The sequence below is a fragment of the Panthera leo genome, chromosome B2 (genome assembly GCF_018350215.1).
Source record: "Panthera leo isolate Ple1 chromosome B2, P.leo_Ple1_pat1.1, whole genome shotgun sequence".
In the NCBI taxonomy this organism is placed as follows: domain Eukaryota; kingdom Metazoa; phylum Chordata; class Mammalia; order Carnivora; family Felidae; genus Panthera; species Panthera leo.
In genome coordinates this window covers 42,096,579-42,123,176 of record NC_056683.1, presented here as the reverse complement: position 1 = coordinate 42,123,176, position 26,598 = coordinate 42,096,579, and the positions used below count along the sequence as shown (strand labels likewise).

The 26,598-nt window shown below is 36.8% G+C and overlaps 1 protein-coding gene across 2 annotated transcripts in view; it reads right to left on the bottom strand.

Annotated features, from left to right (window-relative positions):
• Positions 1-1,198: 1,198 nt before the first annotated feature.
• Positions 1,199-26,598, bottom strand: part of CDC5L (cell division cycle 5 like) — a 49,966-nt gene continuing 24,566 nt past the window's right edge. The window contains exons 11-16 of one of the 2 annotated variants that reach the window (XM_042938941.1): positions 24,240-24,404; positions 21,400-21,480; positions 20,868-21,110; positions 17,619-17,816; positions 5,550-5,762; positions 1,214-4,790 (exon numbers count right to left, since the gene is read on the bottom strand). In XM_042938941.1, coding sequence (XP_042794875.1) covers positions 4,686-4,790; positions 5,550-5,762; positions 17,619-17,816; positions 20,868-21,110; positions 21,400-21,480; positions 24,240-24,404 — 1,005 coding nt within the window. In that variant the 3' untranslated portion in view covers positions 1,214-4,685. Of the gene's footprint in view, positions 4,791-5,549; positions 5,763-17,618; positions 17,817-20,867; positions 21,111-21,399; positions 21,481-24,239; positions 24,405-26,598 lie in introns of both variants that reach the window. The other variant, XM_042938942.1, reaches the window with a different exon arrangement.

Below are 26,598 nucleotides of genomic sequence, written 5' to 3'. Positions count from 1 at the left end.
TCAGCCATAAAAAAGAATGTTCCCTACTTAGGTACTCTCTATCTCTGTCTACAAGTAGTAGTTCCTCTCTACATCTGCTAGTCCTACATTCTTTAAGGTTGCCTTTGTCCCTCTTAGTGATTGATCTCCTGTTACTAGCAAATAATTCTTCGTATTAAATTTCCCTGTTCAAATTACTGGTATGGTTTCTTTGTCCTGAATGGATCCTGAACCCTAAATGATACCATCATCATCTGTAAAACTTAAAAGAGAATGCATATTTCCTAAATCACTAAGAAAATTAAAGCCCAGGGCATTATAGCCCATTTAGGAAATGAGAGGAATCAGTGAGAAAGCATAAAACATGATCACAAAGACCAAAGTCAGTAATTAACATAAAAGCAAATGGATTAGTCTCCCCTATTAAATTGCAAAACCTCTCCAAATGGGTTGAAGTATAAAATCCAACAAGACATGCTCTTTAGAGAAAACAAAAAATTATATAAAAGTTAAAAAAAAAAAATAGACAACTTATCAAGCAAGTATAAACAAAAAAAAAGAATATTCCAATCTCAAAGAGATAACACATAAAGGACAAAAAGAATAACTTTATAGATTGTCTTCTTATGAATGATCCCCAACAGACACAAGTATTTACATACTAAACAACCGTATCAAAATATATAAAGAAAAAGCTCCAAACAAAATAAAACTGAGAGAAAGAACGATCTAGAAGCCTTTAAGACAACACTACTAGTCTATGGTAGTTTACACCCAAAAATAAGAAAATAAAATTTCAATCATATAATTAAAGTGGTTGAGTACGTGTTCAGCTGTCCCACATACACTGAATAAACCTTCATTTAAAACATCCATAGCATGCTTTTTTAAAATGCTGGGCCCCAAAACCTCAATCAATTCCAAAAAACAGAAACTACATAAGCCATTTTTCCTTGCTACAAGTAACAATTATTTAAAACAAACAAACAAAAAAAAGCCAACCACACAGAAAATTTTAAATATTCTTAATTATTTAACCAAAAGTTTAAACACAATGATAAACTACTTAGAAAAAAAAGACACATCAATGTAGCTGGGATAGGAACATATTTGAAATTAAAGATAACTAAAACCCTTCATTTGTATACATATAAAAACAAAAAATAAACATCAGACTCAAAAAGTTACAGGGAAAAATTCTACAGAAAACAAAAGAAATACACATAAGATGAGAAATTAAAATATTTTAAAACAAATCACACGTGATAAATCCAAACAGCAGGGGTTTTTTTTTAAGGGAAAAAAGATTACCTTTAGCAAGTCAAATCAAGGAGAAAAAGGAATGGTCAAACTAAGAAAAGGTCATTTCTTATAACTTAAAAGTAACAAACTTAATATAGAAAATTTCTTACCCTATTCAAATTCTCTGCTAATAAATGGGTTAAATTTCAACAAAATTCGGTTTTCTGGAAAAACATAAATCACTTAAATTTAACAAGTAACAAACAGAAGGAGAAATACATTTGAAACAAAATCTTAAAATCAGATATGAAAATACCTAAGTTTAAAAACAGGTAACAGTCACAGAAGAAACTTGACAGTTATCAAGAAATGACTTCCAAACAGGGCTCTCAATTCAAAAGTTTTATAAGCGCAATCCTTCCATGTTTAGTGGAACAAGTAACCCCAACGATATACGTGCTTGATGCAAATACACATATTTATCCTATTCGCCTCATACAGCTAGCAAAATCTCTACGTCAAAAATTGGACATGAGCCCAAAAGATTAAATTCACTCACGTAAAAATGCCATTTTCCTAAATAACATATTAGCAAATCAAATTTTATAGGACCAATAAGGCGGCCACATTTGAGGAGAAATGCACTGCATGACAATCACAAATTTCACAACGGATTTTCCCAGAAAAATAAACGTAAAAATCAGGAGAATAAAACGGTTGGACAGCAGAAGTCTACAACTGCTGGTAGCAGAGAGGCGGCATCATTTCTAATATTTCAGAGAGGAGATCCCACTCATGCTGGCGGGTTTGAGGGCTCTTTATCACATTTAATGTCTGTCCCAAAGTTACTGACACTTGAACATGATTTTCAACACTAATGTTACCACGACCATTCAATGAATGCCTGTAAGAGAATACGATAAATGTGAATGTGAAAACAGTCACCAAAATCACTCTCAGAGTGGTACTGGTGAAGAACCCTGGGCTTTACAGGATGCTCACAAAGGAGGATGGCAGAACTCTTTACCAGTTAAAGCTTCACTGCTACAAAGCAAAAGCATGAGCCATGCACGATGCAGACTGCCAGTTATGAAATTACACAAACCGTGGTCATTCTTTAGGCTGAAAGTATGTGTGTACTACTTCAGATTTTGAAAACAAAGGGAGTCTTTAATACGAGAGCAACTATTTTAAATCCATATAATTCAAGTCTACACAAGATGCAAGCAAAATGTAAATCTTAAAAAAAAAAAATTTTTTTTAATTATCTACCTGATTCCAGGAGTTCAAAGATTGGTTTAATGTTGGAAAAATCGACTGATGATCTCATCAACAAATTAAATGGAAAAAAACCCATATGACTATCTTACAAGATACCCAAAAAGTGTATGTGACAAAATTCCAGAGCCAATCCTAATTCAGATTCTTTAAAAACTAAAAATAGACGGGTATTTCCTTTCTAGATAAAGAAGAACTCAAAACAGCCAACCTCGAAAGAAAATATTACGGACATTCCCATGAAAATCAAAAACAAGGTCTGCCATCATCGTCATTTAAAACTGTTCTAAACATTTGTGCCAACAAAATATGCAACAAAAACGAAACTACTAGAAGGAACATTACTGCTATTCACAGATGATAAAGTGTTTCCTAGAAAATCCATGTGAAATTATTGAAAAAAGTTCTAGAATTAAAGTGACTAGGTAACTAGAAAAATATAGTCTGAGGAGACCGCATACTGATTCCTGCTCAAGTCGCTGCACCTGCCCCACCAGGACTGCCTCTATCCTGGTTGGAGTCAGTATTATTGTTCGTCTGCCATCACCTTCATGCTCAACTAAGTGGCTTCCCCAACCCCCCCGTCAGCCTGGTGAGACGTTATGCACTATGACCACAGGATGTTTCTAAACCAAATCTAATGCCATTCCTTTGCTCAGAATCTTCTCACAGCTTCCCATAATAGAATAAAAACCAAATTTCTTACCAAGGCCTTCTACATATGCCCCTATACGCCCAGGCCTTACTCAAAAGCCATTCTTGACACCCTAGCCACCTTGTCTTCCTTCCTCTTCCTCAAATACCCCAAAGGCGCTTTGCCGGCATTGCTCTTCCCCACATCCTATCTTAAATGTTAGCCCTTCAAAGAGCTCTTCTGATCATCCAAACTAAAGTCGCCATCCAGTCACTGTCTCCCATCACCCGATTTTAATTCCCTCCATAGAATCAAAGTTCATGATCTGATACTTTTCCCTGTATGTTGAGTATCTCCTCCCACTAACGTCACCTCCATGAGAGCAAGAAGTTTGTCTTAACTCTTTATCTCCAGCACTTAAATAAGTGTCTGGCACTTAAGAAGAGTCACTCAAAAAACATCTGAATTTGAGTCGCCTATCATCATTCCCAATGGACCGTAAGCTCCACAAACTAGGAGTCATACCTACTTTACTCATTGTTCTATCTCCATGACTCTGACACCGAGCGGTTAATAAATTACCTGATAACTGAATAAATCCCTCCTTCCCTCCTTTTAATCCCTAGGATTAAGATGGGGAAATATTCCTGGTAGGTCCAACATACTGTTGGTCCATACTGAACTTGTAGCCAACTAGTAACTATCCCAAACGATTTCATGTGAATTATAAAGTCTGGTCTTCCCACTTCTACCAATTCCCAAAATTCTACACTTGTGTAATTAACTTAGGATAAACACAAAGCTTTAATAAAGTGTGATAGCCTTACTGAAATTAATCTTCAACACACCTTCGTAGAAAAGACATTTAAAAGAACCTAACAGGTCAATAAAAATGAAATCTTTTGAGTCCTAATCCATAAACTGTGTGAGTAGCTGGGCAAAGAAGAGAACTTCTTAAAATTATACTTGAAAAAAAACCAAAAAACAAAAAAACAAACCCTGAGGTATTAAAATGTTAATCCATCTTGTCAGTGTATAGAGAAATGAGTGCCCTGTGCTAAAACTAACAAGGCCACAAAAGGACTGCCTCTGAAGGAATTAAGATACGGGATCACCATTCTGATTACCCAAGAGTTACTCATTAAATATGACACAGAGTACATACTTGCTGGTTTGTGGGCACTCTAACTATCTAATTACTTCAAACAAAAGGCTACACTCACAATTTTTTATGTTTTCTTTTTATTCAAGAGTTTACTCACAGGCAGCACTTTAAAACCAGGCTTTTAAAATTAAAGGCCAAAACTAAAAAAATTTTTGCAAATATGACACTGCTAAAAGAATGATCATCTTAATAATTTAAACCCTAAAACATTTTGTGGAGTTAAAGTCTTTATACATAGACTGTGTAAGATCGATATCATTTAAAGTAAACAACTGAAAAACCACAGATCGTGGGCAAATTTGTCAATGAAGATAATCATCAGTTTCAGCCTTCCAAAGTATGAAAACCAGCAATTAATTCATCCTGTGACAGAGTATAAACTATGCTTCAGAATTTGGACTTTAAAGTCTCTTTCTCCAGCAGCAGATCAGCATATCTATGCTGAAGTTCTTTTTCTCTTTCCTGTTGTCGCTGAACATCTTCTTTTAGACACTTGAAGAGACAAAAATATTAAATCATTATTTCGTATGTAAGCACGCAATGAAAATTAAAAATATCTTATGGCACTTTATCATCTTACGAACAGAAGGGTTAAGTCACGACTCTTAAGAGAGAAGTATTCCCCAGAGAAACAAGGAAGAACAACTACTTATGCTCTAAAGCCAGTACTGCAACGGTTCTTTGGTCATACGACTACCATCTTGTTGGGAGAATCTCTGCTAGCTCAAATACACAAGCCACTGCTGCCCTATCAGTACCCACAAATGCACCTCGATAAGCCCTCACGGCCCTTTATCTCGGTAGGGACTATCATGCACACTTCGGAAATAAAAGTTAAACCAAATCTGGCCAGAGGAATTTCATGCTGTACAATGACCAGCTATATTCCCAGCATTCTAAATTACAAAACAGGCAACGGTTTAATGTACCTCAGAGAGCTGTAAGAATGGGATGCAATTAAGTTTCAGGGGGACAAATCACAAGGGTTACTTATTCTATTTCACCGTGTATCTATATGCAAACCAAAAAATCAGTAAAGGAAAAGCCATTGTATCCACCACTAGCCTGGTCTATCCACCTATACACAGACAATTCTAGATAAGAAAGTCAAAAACTTCAGGCTCTCACTGAAAAAAGCCAGACAGTATTAACTTCAGAGATAAATCTGCACAGGAGAAAGAAAAAACAGGAAAGCCCTGGTAATTTTTTGCAGTTCTCTTTTTAAGCAATGCTGCAAGGCAATGATGTTACCTCTAGCCTCCGGGGAATAGCAGAATCTTCGTGTTTCTTGAGTTCTTCAAAAGTGCGTAACTCCAAGTAAGCCTGCTCGATTTGGTCCCATAAGTCATTCAACTGTTTCATAAGCCCCATAGCACGAGACTGGTAACCCCCAAGCAAAATTTTCATCTTCTTTTCCATCTTTGCAGCTCTCTTGGCTTCCGTTGTCATGTGACCCCTGTTTATCTGGGGGAGCAGGGGAAGATCACATCAGCAGACATGAGAAAAGCAGGCTAAATAACAGAAAAGGTCCTGTTGGTTCATCTACCTCCTCAAAGCCAAGGCGCATTGGAATTCCTCATACTTGAGCTACCATAACACAAAATGTGGCCTAAGAAGGATTTGTCTTGCACTGGAAGGGTTGTACAGTTTAGTCCCAAATAATCGATTTGTAATAATCTCACCCATAATTCAATTTCAAAGCAGGCTTGAATTTCACAGTGTAAGAAAAAGTAACCTGCACTTCTGAAAATAACTTCTGCTATCATTAATCTGCATGGATGTGGGGACTGGCAGAGACCCGTCTTCACCAGCTTCATCCCCAAAACGCATTGCCATACAATATGACGACTACAGCTAAGACTCCTGTATGACGTACCGGGAAGTTGTTACAAGAGTAGATCTGAAGATCACAAGAGAAAATGTTTTTCTTTCTCTGTTTTCTTCTTTTCTTTACATTTTATCTATGTGAGATGACAGATTTTTAACTGAGATGAGACTGTGATCATCATTTCACAATATATGTAAGTCAAACCATCCTGCTGAATGTCCTAAGTTTATACAAGGATGGATGTCAATTATTTCTCAGTAAAAGTGGAGAAAATGCACTTCTGTATTATACATCCAGTACATTTTTAATAACTGAATAACAACCAATTAGTGCACCACAGTTGTAATCAAAATGTAACCCCCTCAAACTATAAAACTACTGGTTATTTTTATAATGTTATAATTCTAAATTTGGCATAAAACCCATAAAGGAAAAACAATGCCACGTTTGGCAAAGGAAAAAATATTTAGTTTTTGTACAGTGAAAAGACACCATAAAATTGAGAGATGGCAGTTTTCCTATTAAATATGTATCCTGGGCACAGATGGGCTGCCTCCTCAGCTCACTCTAAAATTAGGGGAAAAGAGTTCAAAATATATAAGCTCACAAAAGAACAGGAGAAGGACAATGAACAGGAGCAAGTTATCAACAAAATTCTAGAGCTGAAGCAGGACAGAGAAGGCCCCAGTTGAGAGAGAATGAGAGAGTCCAAGGAGAGATGGATGAGAAGGGGTAAAGGTATGTAATGCAGAATCCCATCCACATGGCACCTACGCCAGGTATCTAGTCTACGTCCCACAGTATATAACCACTTCATATTTTAAAGTGATCTGCAAATGCACATACGACACTTACAACTGTGAGGTCAAAGCCTTAAGAGTAATTATTAAATCTGTTAGCTTCTTATATTCAATCTGTGTTAATTTATTATCTATATATGTCTGTCCGTTCCTTTCCTCTCTCCCTCCCTCCCCTTACTTCACCTCTCTCCACTCTCTTCCACTCCCCCTCAAACTGATTTCATCAAGTGACTCCAAAACTAAGTAGTTTCAAGATAACATACACCCAAATGATAATCCATAATTCATAACAATGTAACTATAAACAAGGAAGACCATATGACAATGTAAATACTCTTTTTTTTCTAAGATACCAAATGTGGAATAAATAGGATAGGGATAAGTAAACAGAAATGGTACCACGGATAAATGTCAAATGCAAAATAACTGATAGGAAAAACTATACATAGGATGTTTTATTAAAATATTTAGAAACCATATAATCACCAAAACAAATATATAGCTTTCCAAAATAACAACTTTGAAACATCCACTTCAATGCCTAATATCCGATTTAAAAATAAACACATCAATTACAATGCTTTATGGTTAGAATATATAAGAACACCAAAAAATTAAAATGTTCCTCAAGGGCACCTGGGTGGCTCAGTCAGGTAAGCGTCCAACTCTTGGTTTCGGCTCAGGTCATGATCTCATGGTTCCATGAGTTCAAGCCCCCTCACTGATCTCCGCACTGACAGTGCAAAGCCTGCTTGGGACTCTCTCGCTCTCCCTCTCTCTCTGCCGCTCGCTCCCTCCCCCTCTCTCTCTCGCTCTCAAAATAAATAAATAGATAATAAATAAAGTAAAATAAAACATAATAAAATATTCCTCAAAATACAAAGTATAGTTGAGCCTTGAACAACATAGGTTTGAACTGCACGGGTCCTCTCACATGGATTTTTTATAGTACTGTAAATGTATTTTCTCTTATAATTTTAATAACATATTCTTTTCTCTAGCTTACTTTACTACAGGAACACAGGACATAATACATACACAATAGAAAATATGCGTAAATTGACTTTATGTTATCAGTAAGGTGCCCCAGTCAACAGCAGGCTATAAGTTTTGGGGGAGCCAAGCCATGCATGAATTTTGAACTGGGGGGAGGGGGGCGGTCAGCGGCCATAAACCCTGTGTTGTTCAAGGGTCAAGTGTATACTTTTACCGGAAAAGTAACACTTCATACCTATCCACCTCCAGCTTAGTTTATTAAAAGTCAAAGTCAAATAAGCCTGTGGGGTGGAGGAAAGAACGAACATGTCGCATGTCCACGCCTTGCCTTAAAAATGTGAGATGGATCTAAAATTAAAATACAGCTTTTTAACAACCATTTATATCTTCGGCATTTTATACAAGTTAATAAGCTTTTATTCCTCTGCAATTCATTTGAAGAATAAATCCAAGAATAAACAATGTCCTTTATAAAGGGGCCACTTTCCTCTAATAGCAAATCAAAGTAAGTTCCATGGCAGTTGTATGTCTTCTAAGGAGATACTGTGTGAAGTCAAGGCAGCACAGTATAGTGGGGGAGTGAGTCGTTCTTTCCTCGCAGCACAGCCACCCAACTGTTGTGCATCGATGCAAGTTATTTAACCTGTCTCCATTTCTCCATCAGTAAAATGGCAGTCACTGCTAAGTTATTATGAAGCTTAAATAAGATAATGTACGTAAAAGCCCTTAGCCACCCAGTGACTGGCACAGAGTAAGCAGTTAACAAATGTCAGCTCTGATTACAATTATTTCATATATACTAAGAGTTTAACCATTTTGATCTCCTCTCTAATGGACCAAGGGACTAATGATGAGGCTTTCAAACCTTCTTTAAAATTCCAACCTTAATTAAAAAATGACCCGGAATCCTTGCTGGAAATAAAACAAGGAAAAATAGCTGTTCCTTCTTTAAGAGAGCAGTTTGCCTCATGAGGACAACCATACCAAGTAACACGTACTCAAACACATCTTCTCAAGCCAGTGGTTTTCAATCCCAGCTAAACTTTAGAATTACCTGTAGAGCTTTTACAATGTACCAGTGTCAGTGCCCTAAACCCAGAGACGCTTATTTAAATGGTCTCAGACTTTGGTATTTTTAAAGCCCCCAAATGATTCTCCTGGACAATCAGGATAGAGAATCTGTTTCAACCACTGTCATTACAGAAGGTGGACATCAATCAGCTGTTTTCTCTGAACTAGACCCACCAAAAAGCCCTCACTCCCAATAATAAGTGAACTAAATCAATGAGTTGCATGCAGTTCCTTAAATATAATTCAGCACGTTCTAAGATACTCTAATCACATGTGGATTCAAATAAACATTCCAAAAACCTTACCAGTACAGAATTTCAAATACACATAGCACATTTTTAAAAAAATAGACATACAAATTTTCATTTTCATTGGTCAAGATAATCCACTTAACTATATGCTGCACTCCATGGATATTCAATTTCCAATTTGGTGCAATAGCTTAATACTTATGTTCCAAAAGTGTTTAATTAGTCATCAAGGCACATTTACTATGACTGGTACCTTGCATCCGGGGAATACCTTGCCTCGTACAATTGAGTCATTTATGCTTCCCAAACTATCAAGGATTTTAAAACTACTAAGCTGCTAGGTTCCATTTCATGCCAACAATTTAATTTAGCTCAAGCTTTATATAAAATCTTCTGACTCAAACACTGTGCTAAGATTTCAAGCAAATATGGAAATAAATGATACCCCAAAAAATTAAGTACAGGAAAAAATTTAGTCAAGTAACTATATAAATTTAATCACTAAAAGTATAAAGAAGAAATTAAATGCAGCTTTTAATATTCAATTTAAGCTCAGTTATCTTAACACCTATCATCTTATCATCTGATCATTAAAATGTGAAGGAAGAGATCTGTACACTTTGTAAAATTTTCTATGACTGCTCAATGTGCTTTAGGAGGGAAAAAACTAACCTATAAGGCTGGCGTTTTTCTAGCAGCAAGAAATCACAAGCATGAAATAAATGCATATGCAAATTAGTCCAAACCCCCCCCCCCCATATACTACAGAAACATTAAAGTCCAACAGGATATAAGACCTTATTGTTTAAAATACAAAAAATCAGGGATGCCTTCTTGGCTCAGTCAGTTGACCACCCGACTTTTGATTTAGGCTCAGGTCATGATCCAAAAGTTGTGGGATCAAGCCCTGCATCTGGCTCCACTGCTTAATATTCTCTCTCCCCCTCTGCCCCTCTCCCACACTTGCTCACTCTTTCTAAAATAAAGAAAATTTTTAAAGATTTTATAATACAAAAAAAAAAAAACAAAACAAACAAACAGGGGAAAAAAAGACTCTGATTTAATCATATTCGTGTTTCTAAACCTTTTTTTAAAAATTAAGTATTTGCGGGGCTCCTGGAGGGCTCAGTTGGTTGAGCATCTGACTGTAGCTCAGACCATGATCTCACAGTTCGTGGATTCAAGCCCTGCATCGGGCTCTGTGCTGACAGCTCAGAGCCTGGAGCCTGCTTTGGATTCTATGTCTCCCTCTCTCTCGGCTCTTCCCCCACTCGCTGTGTCTCCCTCTCAAAAATAAATAAATGTAAAAAAAAATTTTTTAATAAAAGAAATATATATTAAGTATTATTAGCAACTGCCCTTCCTGAAGGACAACTTATTTTAAACAAAACGATATTGGCTTAAGGAGCCTGGATGGTACATTAGAGCTGACTTACAAAAAGTTCTCAAAAATTTTTTTCAAATCCTTATCTGCACTATAGATATGCACTTCAAATTCCTCTTCAAACATCTAACAGAGGGGTACAGAGGGGTAGCTGGGTACAGAGGGGTAGCTCAGTCACTTGAGCATCCAGCTGGCACAGGTCCTGATCTCACGGTTGGTGAATTTGTGCCCCACATGGGGCTCGCTCCTGTCAGCACGGAGCCCACTCCAGATCCTCTGTCCCCCCTGCCATCTGCCCCTCTCCCACTCGTGCGCAAGCTCTCTTTCTCTCTCACAAATACTAACAGAGACGGCAGTGGAGACAGGATTAAATACTTTGTTAACTTGTCACTAGACAAACCTACCAAATATGGTTATAATGGAAGTTTATGCTTTAAATACATATCAGCACAAAATTTCTAATATCTATGAGGAAATTAAAGTAGGCAACACTTGATATAATTGAAGCTGACTACACCCAAAATGAAAGAGTAAAATTCAATCCAAGAGATGAATGAGAATATATCTACATATAAGTGTGTAGGGACACCAAGACAACAAATTTCATGTACCATAACTGTTTTACAATACAATGTCTGGAATTTGGTTCAAAATAGTGGGGAAGGGAAAATGCCATATGAAAACAAAAGTGGCGGTGAGTTGATACAGCTGGATGATAACACTGGAGGACTCATTAAACTAATCCACTTCAGGATGTATTTGAAAACTCCCATAATAAAAGGTTTTATAAAATTCAAATTCAAGATCTACTGCAGAGGCTATTTAAGACTGTACACCACAAACCATGAAACACCAATACAATGAAATATAAGAGACATCAAAATCTACATGTCAACGATTTTAGCACACCAGATGTATATATGAAATGTTAAATTAAAATCCACAATTACGTTAAGATCCATTTATACTAACCAAAATCTGAGCCTTCAGTCTTACTCAATCTCTGCGAAAATCAACCCATATCTCCAATTTCGGACAGTCATCAAAACTTCTAGAATAAAAACTCAGCCACCCTGCTGTTCAAGGTAACAAAGTTACTTCATGACACCTAAAAGTATCAAACCAAGTTTAATCCAATTTAGACAACACTAACGGTGGTTAACAGACCTGAAGAGACATGGGACGGAATTCCCATTTGCTAAAACTTGCTATTTGCTAGGCACACAGTATCTCACTTAATCTTACATTATCTCAAACTCTCACTTCCGTGAGATAAGAACTATTACCCACCCTAATTTTACAGGTAAGTATGAGGAAATACGAGGCTCAGAGACAGGTAAGTAACTTGCCCAAGGCCACACGGCCACTAAGTGATGAAGCTATGAAGTACGTCCTACTTGAAAGTTCAACACACCACTACTAATAAACCGAATGTCCCCTCTGCCTCAGCCTGTGAAATGCAAACATGCCTGAAGAAATTCAAGCTGTGGGACTGAATGGCTTAATGCCATCAGACAGTTCCCTGAAAAACAAGTTATTCTAGACACATGTAAACAAGATCTTAATTAATGGATCTGCCCATCACTCTTTCCCTGACTGAGACATTAACCTACAAGAGTTTTATTTGACACTTGAGAAAAGCTTTGACTTTCCTCAGCTTATCCTTTTAAATTCCTAACTCTTCTATTCTTAACAAGCTATAAAATTAGAAGAACACAAACATTTCTCAGAAAAAATTTACAGGGAAAAAAAATGTTATTTAACAACTTCTCAAGAAGTTGGGCAGAATATAACCAGCATAATTGGGGATTTCACCAAACCAGATCTTTGCCACAACTCTATAAATGAGAGCAAGTGATCAGGTCTTTTTAAAATGGTATTTGTAATATGTTATTAAATCTACAAAGTAGTATATGATGATTCCAATTCAGTTTTAAACATCTTCCTCCTTTCATCCACACACAGATGCATACAGTAATTTTTTTCTATATTTAATTATACACACACACACATATATTAATAGATATACACACACATACTTATCCCTCAAAATGTATAAGGCGATTATGTTTGGATGGTAGGCTTCTTTTCAAATTGTTTTTTAATTTCTTTTTAAATTTTCTACAAAGTACAGGTATTATTTTTAGAAAAACGCCCACAAATGTTATTTTTTAAATGCATAGAAGAGAAACTGTCTAAAAAAGGCTGGCCAGAGACCAATGGAAAACTGATGGTCCCCAGGAGATGAATCAGTGGAACCATAAGTGTTTCCTCGGGTCATTACAAAAGGGGGCTGTATGGGACTTATAAAAGTGTAATTGTTACTTTCAAACTCACTAAGTTTGTTAAGGTTACTAAGCTTAAGTAATTCCAAAATAAACACATTATCCTTGGGTCTCCAATACTGTCTTCAGTTAAAGTCTGTTACAGTGAGGTTCAGAAACATTAAGAGCATCCCTCAGTGAAACTCTTGCTTGGAGGCCCAGAATATAACTTTACACCACTGGAAAAACAGGTTTAAGGATACCCAAAATAAATACATAGTTGATGGCAGCTCCACTTCCTAGTCCATCGTTTAGCAATATGATCCTATGGTAGTAACGATGTGGTTCAACCACCGAAATGTTTGCAAACAAGAGCCCATCGTGCCTTTCCTTTCATCTCTATACTACTCACTAGCATTAAATCGTATCAGTGAACCTTCTCCACACTGACGAGATGCAGGTCCAAGCATGTGATTATTGCTTGCATCTACCAGAGTTAGCATCCACCAGACTGCATCCCGGCAAAGCAAGCTAAACAGGAAGGCAAAAAACCTTACCAAAAACCTTTCCAGGAACAGTAATGTACCAACAAAGCAATACCAAGAGCACCTGACATCTGCATGAGCTAGGAAATGAAACACATAAACTGCATGAAAGAAATTCAACTCAACGTTGAGGCATACCAGAAGCAACACGACTGTACCAAGGAGATCTCTGGTCCAGCTCTTCTTGATAGAACAAGCAAGAACTCTGCCAGTGCCCTTAAGGGTCAAAGCACAGAGCAGAATTTGAGAAAGGGAGCATTCCAGAGTACCAGAAACTTCTCTCCTGTGCCCCATGTCACCCCTCCCCCACACGCACAAGAGAACATAAACCTGCCGAGTTACTTCAACATACAGTCCTCCATCCAGATTTGCCCAACAACTTGATCCTTACCCTAAATTTTCACTCCTTAAAGTATTAAGGGAATTTTTTCCTATGTAAAAATATCTGACTTTATAAATAAAATCACTGAGAAAATATGATCCATTGTACAGTCAATTTTGCTGAAATATAACCATTCAGTAAAGTCAGGGGTGCTCCTAAGAGTTCTACAAGTACACTGAGAAAGATGTGTTATCTGTGTTTTTCAAGTTACTTTATTTCCAAGAAGTCGATGTTACATAATATTTCTTGACTAAGTTGACTGTGCCAGTAAAATACAGAGAGAAGTATTACTTCTGGACCTAGTTTCCACCTCTAAGGAAAGCCTTTCCATTTTTATAGCTAACATGACAAAATCTACTTTTCAGCCAAACTTCCTCAACGCAGCAGTTTAGATACTATTTCAAATACTATTAAATTTAATAGCAGGCCTAAATTCAGACTTCTCTTTTCACTTTTGCACCTCCTGGAAATTATTTCACTCAAAATAATTATGTCTTCAGACGATTTCCTATTTCCACTTAAAGTGGAAACAAATTAGAACACTTCAAATTCTATTTGCACTTCCCAAATACAGTAATGACTCATTTATCTGGCATCATCAGAAAATGAGGTTCTCCTCCACATGAAGCATTTTCCAGATAACTGATGTCCACAAGAGCATAGAGCTTGTCCGCTTTGTTCCTGCTACACTCCCAGGTGCTAGAACAACGGCTGGCACATATTAGATGCTCAGTAATAGTCACTGAACATACGATCACATCAAGGACTATAAAGTCCTTTTATTTTTTACCATTTGATACAAAATTTTCCTACCATTTTAGGCATCCTTCTTTAAAAATATATATATAACAGTGAGCAGAAATTAACCATTTTTTTTAATATCTGGGGCATCACTACAGATAGCAATCACTCTGCTCTCCCACCACACACCCATAATGCCCTCAGAGGCTAATAAAATAGTGTATCTAAATGGCCTCGACATGCTATGCTTTCTAACTTTTCCTTTTCAGATATTAGTTATCATTTCTGTTTGCTGCTGCTGCTGCCTTGTTTGACACACAAATGTATGGCACAGTTCTAAAATTAATTCTGCCTCCAAAGCAGAATAAAACACGTGAACTTGGTTACAACTCAGAAGTCTTTCCCACTTACTTCTGACCTGTGACTACTTTCCGATTCCATTTATTTAACAGACTCCTTACACCACCCACCACATTCTACATAAAATCTGAGATGGTTCCATTAGTTTTAAGTGAGTATCCTAAGGATTTTCATTTAAATTCTGCATTTCAAATACTAATCATGAGTAATGGCTCAAAGACCCAGCTCCAATATAAACCTCAGGGCATATTTTTTAATCCATTTAGGAGACACCAACCACGACAAAGCTGGATCTCATCTTGCTTGATACACTGTGATAGGGCCATAATTTAGATTCACTGTTCCAAAGTTCATGACAGCAAAAATCAAACACACTGGCAGCCATGGTGTATTGTGCTTGCACAGAAAGGCATATCTCCCTGAACCTAAGAGTGGAAAGAATAATTTAAGTATAGCATTTAGTTTATATAATACAACTGGAGTTCCTTCCCCACAACAAACTTTGAATAGTGTTTATAATTTAGCAATCAACTGAAATGATGAAAGAATTACCACAATTGAAATAAAATATTTATGTATTTCAAACCAGTAGAATTGTGTCTTCAAAAACTAAAATAAGCTAACACAAGCCTAGTTCTGAATTAGGGATGGATACAAATAAAATGGGGGAGTTGTTTATTTGGGTTTTTGAGTCTCTTTTCTTCTTTTTAAAGATTTAATGAACTTTCATTTGAAATAAGTGTAGTTTACTAAATTAAAGGATTTGATTACATATTCTTTAAAAGTAACTAGCTGAGTAAACAATAAAGTAAGTTATCCAGAAGTCAAGAAAAGAAAAATTACTTCAGACTGTTTTATGAATATTCTTCCAAAATCACCAATCCTTCAACAAAAATAGTTCAACGGAAGATTTCAGTTCCTGGTACTGAACTGAACAAAGAGAGCCACATGTTTTTAATGGTTGCTCATAAACGACCCAAATAAATCTCCAAAAGAACGGCAGTGGTTCTTTCTGTATTTTTCCCTTCAAAACTCACAAGACCAATTCAACATAAAAATAAAAATTACTGTACTTTATGGCACCACTCACTTCGTGACACATTTATTTGCTGTCACGAAAGTTAGTGCCTCAGCAAAGTAAATGAGATTTAGGGAAAAACTTTTTTTATATTTTAAAGAGCACAAAATGTCCTTACCACGTGGGGCAGAAAACGTTTACCCACCTCAAATGAGAAGATTTTCAAACTAAGTGAGAGACCAAAGTATTTATATATAAAGGTTACAAGAAAGCTTTCCAAATAGCTTTCTAATCAATTACAATGCTGACCTTAGATCAGGATTACACTGCTAACTACCACTTATAAATAAACGAAGCCAACACAACAGAAAATGTAACTCAAAATGTGCCCACTGATGTTCTACTTTCCCTGACTTTAAATCCCAAATTAAAACACAGAACAACAGCACACCCTGCTGGAAGTTAGCAGTACAACGGAGTAACAAGCAGCAACTGGACTGCAAAGATTTCACCCACGATGAGAATTACTTCAAAGAGAAACTAATTTCCCACTAAGTGATAAAAGAGGCTCAAAGACATTAACCACCAGATGCCTATACGCGTAGTCTTAAAGGTAAAATTAAGACTTAGAATAATTTCATATTACAAGAACTCTTTTTCCTGTTCATTTCCCTAGCCCCACATGATACCAACCACTCCCAGTGGTACTGCTATTTTTATTTTAACTCTAAATAAAAATATTTTCCAATCTGCTTTCTGTAAAGAGAAATTAGTAGTCACAAAGGAGGAAATTGAGGCCATTTCTGCATGTGACTGCCTGAAGCACCCTTTTCTCCCCACCCTACCCTAGCCTCAGAAACATCCCTGAAGACCACCTTGAAAAATCCACAAGACAGCCCAGTGGTCCATGAACCACAATTTACATGCCATTGGCAAAATGCCTACACAGATTCTGGAATTCAAAACCTGAAGACTATATTAAGAAACCATGTGCCATGAAACTCCCATCTAGTACATTTCAACATTTCCTCAGATGTGAAAAAAATCACAGAAGCCATTATCTAAGATAATCCAGCTCGGTGCTCTCTCTCTAACAAACCCAAAGGAATCAGAGAATGAACAGAAAGGAACCAAAGTTACAGGAATGTGCTCTTTTGGCTCCAGAAAAAAAAGCTCCTTGGCACCACTGAGATCCTTCTTTACAGAAAACAAGCTATTCTAGCATTGATGGACATTGTTCTGGGTGACCAGTGTTAACTTCTTGTCTTCCTTGCTCCCACATTTAAAAGGTCCTGTTTGACCTGTGATCAACCTGGAGGGCACCATTCTTTATCATAAAGGCCAGCAATTCTGAAAAATCAATGAAAGCCAAACAAGACCAAACACTTTAGTACAGTTTTCCCTCCAGAGCTGCAAAAGCAAGGGGCACTCGGCTGGCTCAGTCAGAAGAGCATAATACAACTGTTGATCACGGGGTCGTGAGTTTGAGCCCCATACTGAGTGTAGACATCACTAAACAAAAGAAATAGACTTAAAAAAAAAAAAAAAAAAAAAAGGCAAGAATTGCAAAACCAGTAAGTGCCTCAGGTCTGTTTTTCTGTAATTGTCTCCAGTGGTTATTACTTGGTCCATTGTCTCAATCAAGGTACATTTAAATTAGAATTTTAAAAGGATACCAACCTCAAGCCTCTTTTCAAGTGACTCGATTCTGTCCTTTTTGCTAGCTAAGTTGGCCCGTGTGTAGCGGCTCTGCCCAGGAAGATACAAAACTTGACTGTAGCATTCTTCCCACACCTGGTTATAAGCTTCACTTGAGAGTTCTCCGTGGCTCATACCTTGTTTTACCACTTCCATCTCCTGTACCAAAACATCCTGGGCCTGTGTACAGTAATAATTTCAGTAAGCTTGGGTACCAGAATTACTTGCTATCAAGAGAGAACTTTAAAACACTAATTTTCCTCTTTCTTTGGGTAAAGGCAAGGAGTTGTGGTTGACTTGTTTTTTTGTTTTTCGTTTTGGAAGGGGGGAACAATATCTAAACAAAATGAATTAAGAAGCCAGTAAGTTGACGCAGACTGATTTGAAAGTCAAGCTTCCGTATATCACCAATAAACATCTTTGCCTTCACTCTATTATTAACAGTAGTTGTGCTCGCTTCGGCAGCACATATATTATTAACAGTAGCTACCATTTCTTGGACATCTACTCTATGCCAAGAACTCAATTTAAAAATTTTATCTACATTATTTCCAAACACCATTAACACGTTACAAAGTAGCTGGTATTACTCTCTTATTAAAGATGATGAAACTAAGGCTCAGAAAGATTAAGCAATTTTTGAAAAACACATCACACTAGTAAAGGCAAGACAGGATCATGCCCCAAGCCGAATGGTACCTTCGCTTGGGTGTGCTCCTTCCACTCTACCAATTCCTCCATACACTTCAGACTTCACAGGATTATGAAGGGGAACCAGGCATTTATTGCTTCTGATACATGCCTTTTTTCTCATCTGAAGAGATGCCCCTGACATTGCCAAAGAATGAGATGGGGGCACAGATCAAATAATAATGGCTCACACACCAGCTTTTACTTTACTAAAGAGAGTTTAAGATGACAGAATGAGGAGAGATAAAGTTGGACAGGCCTGGGTACATATCATACCTTTACCATTTAAGTAGCTGTCTGAACTTGCTTAACATCTCTGAGCCCGTTTCTCATCTGTAAAGTGAGGATAATACCCACCTGACATGTTTGTTATCAGGATTAAATGATAAAACATACACACAGAGTGTGGCCCAACTCGAGACCCAAGGACTCCACAAGCATACCACATCAACTTTTTCCAGCCCTTTGCTTCCTGGCTCAAAACTGACAACTATCATTTTGTGCCTTAAAGAAAGCTTTCGATCGTTCCAGTACATCACAGACCAAAATATATAATAAAATCAAATACAAAAACGTAAAACAACGGAAAATCATGTCTATAGAAGATAAAGAACGGATACTTTTAAACAAGATCTCTGAGAAAATAACAAAAACAAACCAATTTTTTAACACACTTAATGAAAACCCAACATTTCATAGTAACAGAAATGGTATTTCACTCCAAAACTGTACACAGTAAAAATTTACAAATTCAGCTCTTATGATTATTAGAAGACAGTAGTACTATCTTTAAATTTTTTTATGTTTACTTATTTTTGATAGAGAGACAGAACATGAGCGGAGAGAGGGGCAGAGAGAGAGGGAGACACAGAATCTGAAACAGGCTCCAGGCTCTGAGCCGTCAGCACAGAGCCCGACGCGGGGCTTGAACTCACAGACGCAAAATCATGACCTGAGCCAAAGTCGGACGCTCAACCGACTGAGCCACCCAGGCGCCCTACTAATTTATCTTTAAACTGCCCATAAAGAATCTGCTCGCTAAGTAAATGCTGTTTCAAATTCATTTTGGAACAGAGAAGAATATAAATACATACAATAAAATATGAAAGAATATTTAAACTAAAAAAAAAAAAAACCAGGGCTGCATGGGTGGCTCAGTCAGTTAAGCACCCAACTCTTGATTTCAGCTCAGGTCACGATCTCACTCATGGTTCATGGGTTTGAGCCCTGCATAGGGCTGCACACTGACAGCAGAGGCTGCTTGGTATTCTCTCTCTCTTTCTCTCCTCTCTGCCCCTCCCCTACTCACCCTCTCTCTCAAAATAAACTTAAAAAAAAAAAAAAAAATTCAAACTACTTTGTAATGGTTTCCAATAATTCTAAAGCACTACCTACAACTATTATTTTTAAAAGTTTTATTAGAATCGATTCCCCACAGAACCTTCTGTTACATAACAATGTGATCCTTATTTCAGGTTTCCATACACACAGTAAATTTCTCAAATCCCATCTTCCCCTATTTTCACTTTAAAAAGAGGAGACTGTTCAAGTATGGAGTTCACAGTGTAATTCTCAACCCCAGTCCAATGGTAAAATGTGCCTGCCACAAGCGTAAGCATTCAACAGATGTCAGTTTCCTATCATACTTACTAAGAGTAATTCAAGGTTACTCAGAAATCGGGGCCAACTGTCCTTCCTTTCTCTAATTTCTAAAAATCCTTCAATAAACACGTATTACTTTTGCAAAAAGGAAAATAGAAAGCAAGAAAAAAATACAGGTAAAGAGCAGGAGAGAAGACAGAAAAAAATATATATATATTGTAGGGATTCTCTCCCCAAGTATTCAATAACCCATTCCAATCAACAAGTCTATAACTGCCCTTCAGGGCTAAGGACTAAAGAAATAAGACTAAAGCTAATGACCACTCTGCTTCCAACCATGACACCAACTGTATTTTCTCATACCATGGAACAGATTTCTATTTGCAATCACAGCTGTTTGCTCTGTCAGAACAGAAAAATCAAATGCATACGGAGGAAGAGGCAGGACAGACTTTATACAAGAAAATGTTCCTGCATTTCCTTATCTAAAAGGATAGTGGGAAATGATTTAAGGGAAAAAGATTCAGTACACTGTATTTCTTTTCTTTGAATAGGTGAAAAAAACGTTTTTTACGCATGCCTGCTTTTTCATATTAATCTAAATAAATGAGGTTTAGGTATTAAAGGTATTCAATTCAACTCAGAAGTAGCAGAGTTAAACACAGAAAATGGCAATTTGCAGCAACTGTCCATGAGGCATACACCCATGAAACAAAACACCTTGCCACCTAAGCCAGTGTTTACCTGGAAAAGGTCTGTCACTGAATGAAAAGGGGCGGGGGGGGGGGGGGGTGATTAAGTATGTCTTCTTCATAACACTTACTATGAACGTTTATCTCCTAATCATGAAATTCACTTGTTTATAAATATCAGCATGAGAAAAGACAGTGTTTGTCCATGATACACAGTATTTAATGAATACTTTATAATCAACGATACCTTTTTCAGCTCTTCTTTGGAGAACTTTTCATAAGGGTTATGTTCCAGATAGGCAATGTGCTCTGAATTATTAGTACCAAATCCTACAGTTTTTCCTTTTTTATTTCCAGATGGTTCATAAGGGTGATGCAGAAGGTCATAATGAAGCATTGTGATCATTTCTTTTTTGATTAGTTCTTCACTTTTTTGTAAATCTGTTAGAGGTGGTTCTACATTTAAGGGTCTTAGAATAGTTTCATTTACCTAAAATTTTAAGACAAGTACAATTACCAAACATTATCACTCCAATGCTGATGTTATTACTTGTTCTAGCATGAATTAAATAGTAGTTTTACATTTTCAAAAGAATTTTGCTTTCCTTCTAAGGTCTTATTTGTACCAGCAAAACATTTTACATTATATCTGGGAAGTGCTTTACTATATTCCAGAAAGAATATAATATTTTGTTTCACAAACTTTATGAATGATATAAAAGCATCAATCACATAAGAAGAAACTCAAAACTTCCTAAGCCAGAAACTCTAATACTTACTTCTGATGGTCTTGGCAGATCTTTCTGGACAGCTTTGTGCATTCGCTTCATTTCCTTTACACGCTCTGCCTCTCGTATAGCCTAAAAAAATTATTTTTATATCCATTATTACAGCTATATGGTATTTGCCACATTTCAATAAAGTTGAAAACATGTATAAGAACATGTATGTTCAAGAGTTAAAGCTGTCGAAGTCTGTGTAAGTTTGTAGAAAGGTAATAAAAGGCAACAGAAATCAGTCTATTCATTCTCTCATTACAATACAAACTAAGAACTGCCAACAGCTACTAGAGCATTCTCCAAGTTTATGTGGCTCCATCCATCAGATAATCATTCTTTTCTTGTTTAATTTGGAATTCTAATAAAAATCCTAGAAGAGAGCATAGGCAGGAATGTCCCTGACACCAGCTGTAGCAACATTTTTCTAGATACGTCTCCAGAGGCAAGGGAAATAAAAGCGAAAATAAACTATGGGAATTACATCAAAATAAAAAGCACAATGAAGAAAATAATCAACAAAAGACAACCTGTTGAATGAGAAAAGATATTTGTATACAACATATCCAAGAAAAGGTTAGTATCCAAAATATATAAAGAACTTATACAACCCAACACGAGAAAACAAATACTCAGTTACAAAGTGGGCAAAAGACATGAACAGACACTTCTCCAAGAAGACATCAAGATGGCTAATGGACACATGAAAAGATGCTCAACATCTCTCATCATCAGGGAAATACAAATCAAAACTACAATGAGATATCACTTCATACCTGTCAGAATGGCTAAAATCAAAAACACAAGAAAGAACAAGTATTGGCGAGGATGTGAAGAAAAAGGAACCCTTGAGCACCGGTGGTGGGCATGCAAACTGGTACAGTCACTGAGGAAAACAGTATGGAGGTTCCTCAAAAAGTTAAAAATAGAACCACCTTACAATCCAGAATCACACTATGGGGCATTTACCCAAAAAATACAAAAACACTAATTCAAAGGGACATGCACCTTTATGTTTAGAGCAACATGATTTACAGGAGCCAAACTACAGAAGCAGCCCAAGTGTCAATGGATTGATGAATGGATAAAGAAGTTGTGGTGTGTATGTGTGCGTATATGTATATACCTATAAAGATAATGAAGATGTAATACATACATACACACACACACACACACACACACACACACACACACACACACGGAATATTACTCCGCCATGAAAAGGAATGAAATCTTGCCATTTGCAACAACATGGATGGAGCTAGAGTGCAATGCTAAGTGAAATAGTCAGAGAAAGACAAATACCATAAAATTTCACTCATATGTAGAATGTAAGAAACAAAACAAACCAGCAAAAGAAAGAAAAAAAAAGAGAGACAAACCAAGAAACAGACTGTTAACTATAGAGAACTGATGGTTACCACAGAGGAGGTGGGTGGGGGGGGATGGGTGAAATAGGTGATGGGGATTAAAGAATGTACTAGTCGTGATGGGCACTGGGTGAGGTATGGAATTGTTGAAACACTATACTGTACACCTGAAACTAACATCACATTGTATATCAACTAAATTGGAATTAAAATAAAATTTAAAAATTTAAATAATCAATTGGAATCCTAAACTTAGAGGGGACTCTTATTTGTTCCTCCTGCAACACAACCCTCACTTCCACCTCAAAAGCTACTGATTTTTAATTTAAAAAACTAGCCAATGTGTTGTTTCCTGATTCTTAAATCACGAATAATATAAGTTAACATATTAGAATTTCAAGGCATTTCTGAGAGTAAATGTAGGGCAAAGTAACTAAGAAAACTAAACATAAAAAGTAATATCCTGGGGGCACGTGGGTGGTTCAGTGTGTTAAGTATCCAACTCTTGATTTCACTTCAGGTCATGATCTCATGGTTCATGAGTTCAAGCCCTGCACTGGGCTCTGTGCTCACAGTGCGGAGCTTGCTTTGAGGTTCTCTCTCCCCCTCTCTCTCTCTCTCTGTCTCAAAATAAATTAACTTAAAAAATAAAGTATTATCTTGTACTACCAACTAAAAAGCACATTCAGGGGCACCTGGGTGGCTCAGTCGGTTAAGCGTCCGACTTCAGCTCAGGTCATAATCTCATGGTCCGTGAGTTCAAGCCCCGTGTCGGGCTCTGTGCTGACGGCTCAGAGCCTGGAGCCTGCTTCCGATTCTGTGTCTCCCTCTCTCTCTGCCCCTCCCCTGTTCATGCTCTCTCTGTCTCAAAAATAAATAAACATTAAAAAAAATTAAAAAATAAATAAATAAAAAGCACATTCATGTGACTTCTCTCTGAAATACATTTACATTGATGCTATTCACACTCGAGTCCCATGAAATTCCATTTCTAAAATTATCCTAGGGGTGCCTGGGTAGCTCAGTCAGTTAAGCATCCGACTCCTGATTTTGGCTCAGGTCACGATCTCACAGTTCATGAGACTGAATCCTAATTTGGGCTCTGTGCACTCAACATGCACTTGTTTTTAAGACTGATCAATAACACCTTTTCTTGGCTAGAGTGAAAAGCAATGTCTACAAGAACATTTATGTGTATTTTAAAGAAGCATAATAAATTTGACAGGAGGTATTTAAATTATGTACATACACATATACATACACACGTTTTAAGACTGCCTATCAAGATATTCCTGTATATTATTAATTACATGAGTATATATTATTAACTATGTTAAGCAATTTAGGGTAATTTCTTTTTTCAGATATTGAAAAAACTTTTAAATATGGACACATTTAATGACCATTCTTCATTCTTTCAGCCTACTGACACGGTCAGCGACTTCACACTTCTTTTCTAGCACAATTACCCACCTGCTTTCGTGCATCCACATCAGCAGCATCTTCAATGTAAGTATCATCTATTTCACGGTCTTCCAGCTCCTTCTCAGCATTTTCTGGCAGAACAATCTCAAAGTCATTCTTAGGGGCAGGGAGGCCCAATAATCCTAAACGGAGATGCTCACGAGATTCTCTTTCCTGTAGAAAAAAAATTGATCTTCTCAATTCATACATCTTAAGTATTCAACCTCCATTCTTAAGAGTTTCTAAAAAATAATTAGCCTAATTTTAATTCTAGAAAAATGATCCCTAATTTCAGAGCTGAGACAAGTTTGTTTGATTTCTATCTCAGTTTCTTCTCTAAATTAAGATCAAAAACTCTGATTTGTGATCCGTAAAGTTACTCTCAGATATTCTAATAGAAGGTTTGGGAATTATCTCTGCAGGGCAGAAAAAAATCCTTTAGAATTTCCATTTAAGGAATACATTTCTGACCATGAAATTTAATAGCAAATGAAAGAACAAATTCAAAAGTCAATTTGTTCTTGGACTAATAAAATCTAATCTGAAAAGATGCCTGAGTTTTTGTGTGTGTTTATTTTTAATAGAAATTACCAAATCATGGGGGGCCTGGTTGGCTCAGTCAATAGAGCATGCGATGCTCGATCTTGGGGTTTTGAGTTCAAACCCCACATTGAGGGTAAAATTTACTTAAAAACAAATTAATTAATTAAAAAAAGAAAAAGAAAGGAAGAAATGACTAGATCATATGATGACCAAAGAAAACAGTCCACACTTCCCAAAAGAAACTGCCTGGTACCCAAAGTTTTCCCCAGTACATCCTTGGCTTACCTTTTATTCCCCATAGCTCCATTACACGTATGGTAGGTGTGAGGCCCAACCAGATGACCTGCTATGTCCAAAATACACTCCATGCTTACTCATTTTGTGGCCTCTATCTGAGACAGCCCCACCTCTCCTTCTGAGCATACCTCAACGAAGGTTTTCCTAGTACCCACCCAACAAATGTGATTATTTCTGTCTTCGGCCCCCCCAAGCATGTTGGTCTTACACAGAAAGCTTATTTTGTTCTTACATTACAATTATTTGGGGACTTGGTTTAGCACTGTCAATCTCTCCAGAGTATAAACTTCCTTAAGACAAAGGACACCTTTACTCAACTTTAGATCCTCTGAAGTCTCCAAATCAGCGCTCTGCACACATTAAATTCATTTGTTTAGCTATTATGTAGCCATTCACAGTTGACATTACTTGATATCAAGGTGGGCATTAAAAAAATTCTAAACTCGGGATGCCTGGGTGGCTCAGTCAGTTAAGCGTCCAACTTCAGCTCAGGTCATGATCTCATGGTTCCTGAGTTCAAGCCGGCGTCAGGCTCTGTGCAGACAGCTCAGAGCCTGGAGCTTACTCTGGATTCTGCGTCTCCCTCTCTCTCTCTCAAAAATAAACAGTAAAAAAAACACTTTTTTTAATAAAAAATTCTAAAATAACCAAATCTATACACTAGGTTAGAATTTGTAAACTAAAAACAGGTATCACTGGAACTCATTAAAAAAAAAAAAAAATCTCACAATGCTTTTCTGTGGCATCATATAAGACCCAAGAGTGACGTAAGAAAAGCAATAACGTGGGCAGAAACAAAACTGTGGCTTTTATGATTAGCTGTCTGTATCAGCTTGCAAAATATACAAAAGAAAACTTCACTAAGATAAGCAATAAACATCAACTTAATTTTGGCTTTGAGATCTAGATAGCTCTTCTAAAAGTCTAGAGCAAACAAGAATCAAGGCTCAAAATCTAATTTATAAGGCATTCCAAACTCAAAATTTGTTTTACAGAAGTTAAAGAAAAAAAAGAGTGCCATTCAAGAAAGTAAACTATTAATTAGTAAATGATAAAAAATAAAATCATATGACATACAAGGAGAACTACTATCAGCACAATCAGTATTCACAAACACATTAAAAATTAGTCAGCTTAGGGGCACCTGAGTGGCCCAGTCAGTTGAGCGTCCAACTTCAGCTCAGGTCATGATCTTATGGTTCGTGGGTTCGAGCCCCGCGTCAGGCTCTGTGCTGATAGCTCAGAGCCCGGAGCCTACTTTGGATTCGGTATCTCCCTCTCTCTCTGCCCCTCCCTTACTCACATACTCGCTCTCTCTGTCAAAAAGAAATATTTTTTTTAAATGTTTTAAATTAAAAAAAAAAAAAAAAAGAGTAAGTAGGCTTAGGAGACCAAAAGGTTCCCCTTCTCAAGTTCTATAAATCATTTTCCTTTTCTGGAATCCATAGGTGTACAGTTATCTTAAAGTATATGTAATATGCACCAACAAGGGAAAATATTTTAATACAACGTCCATGAGATAGAAGAG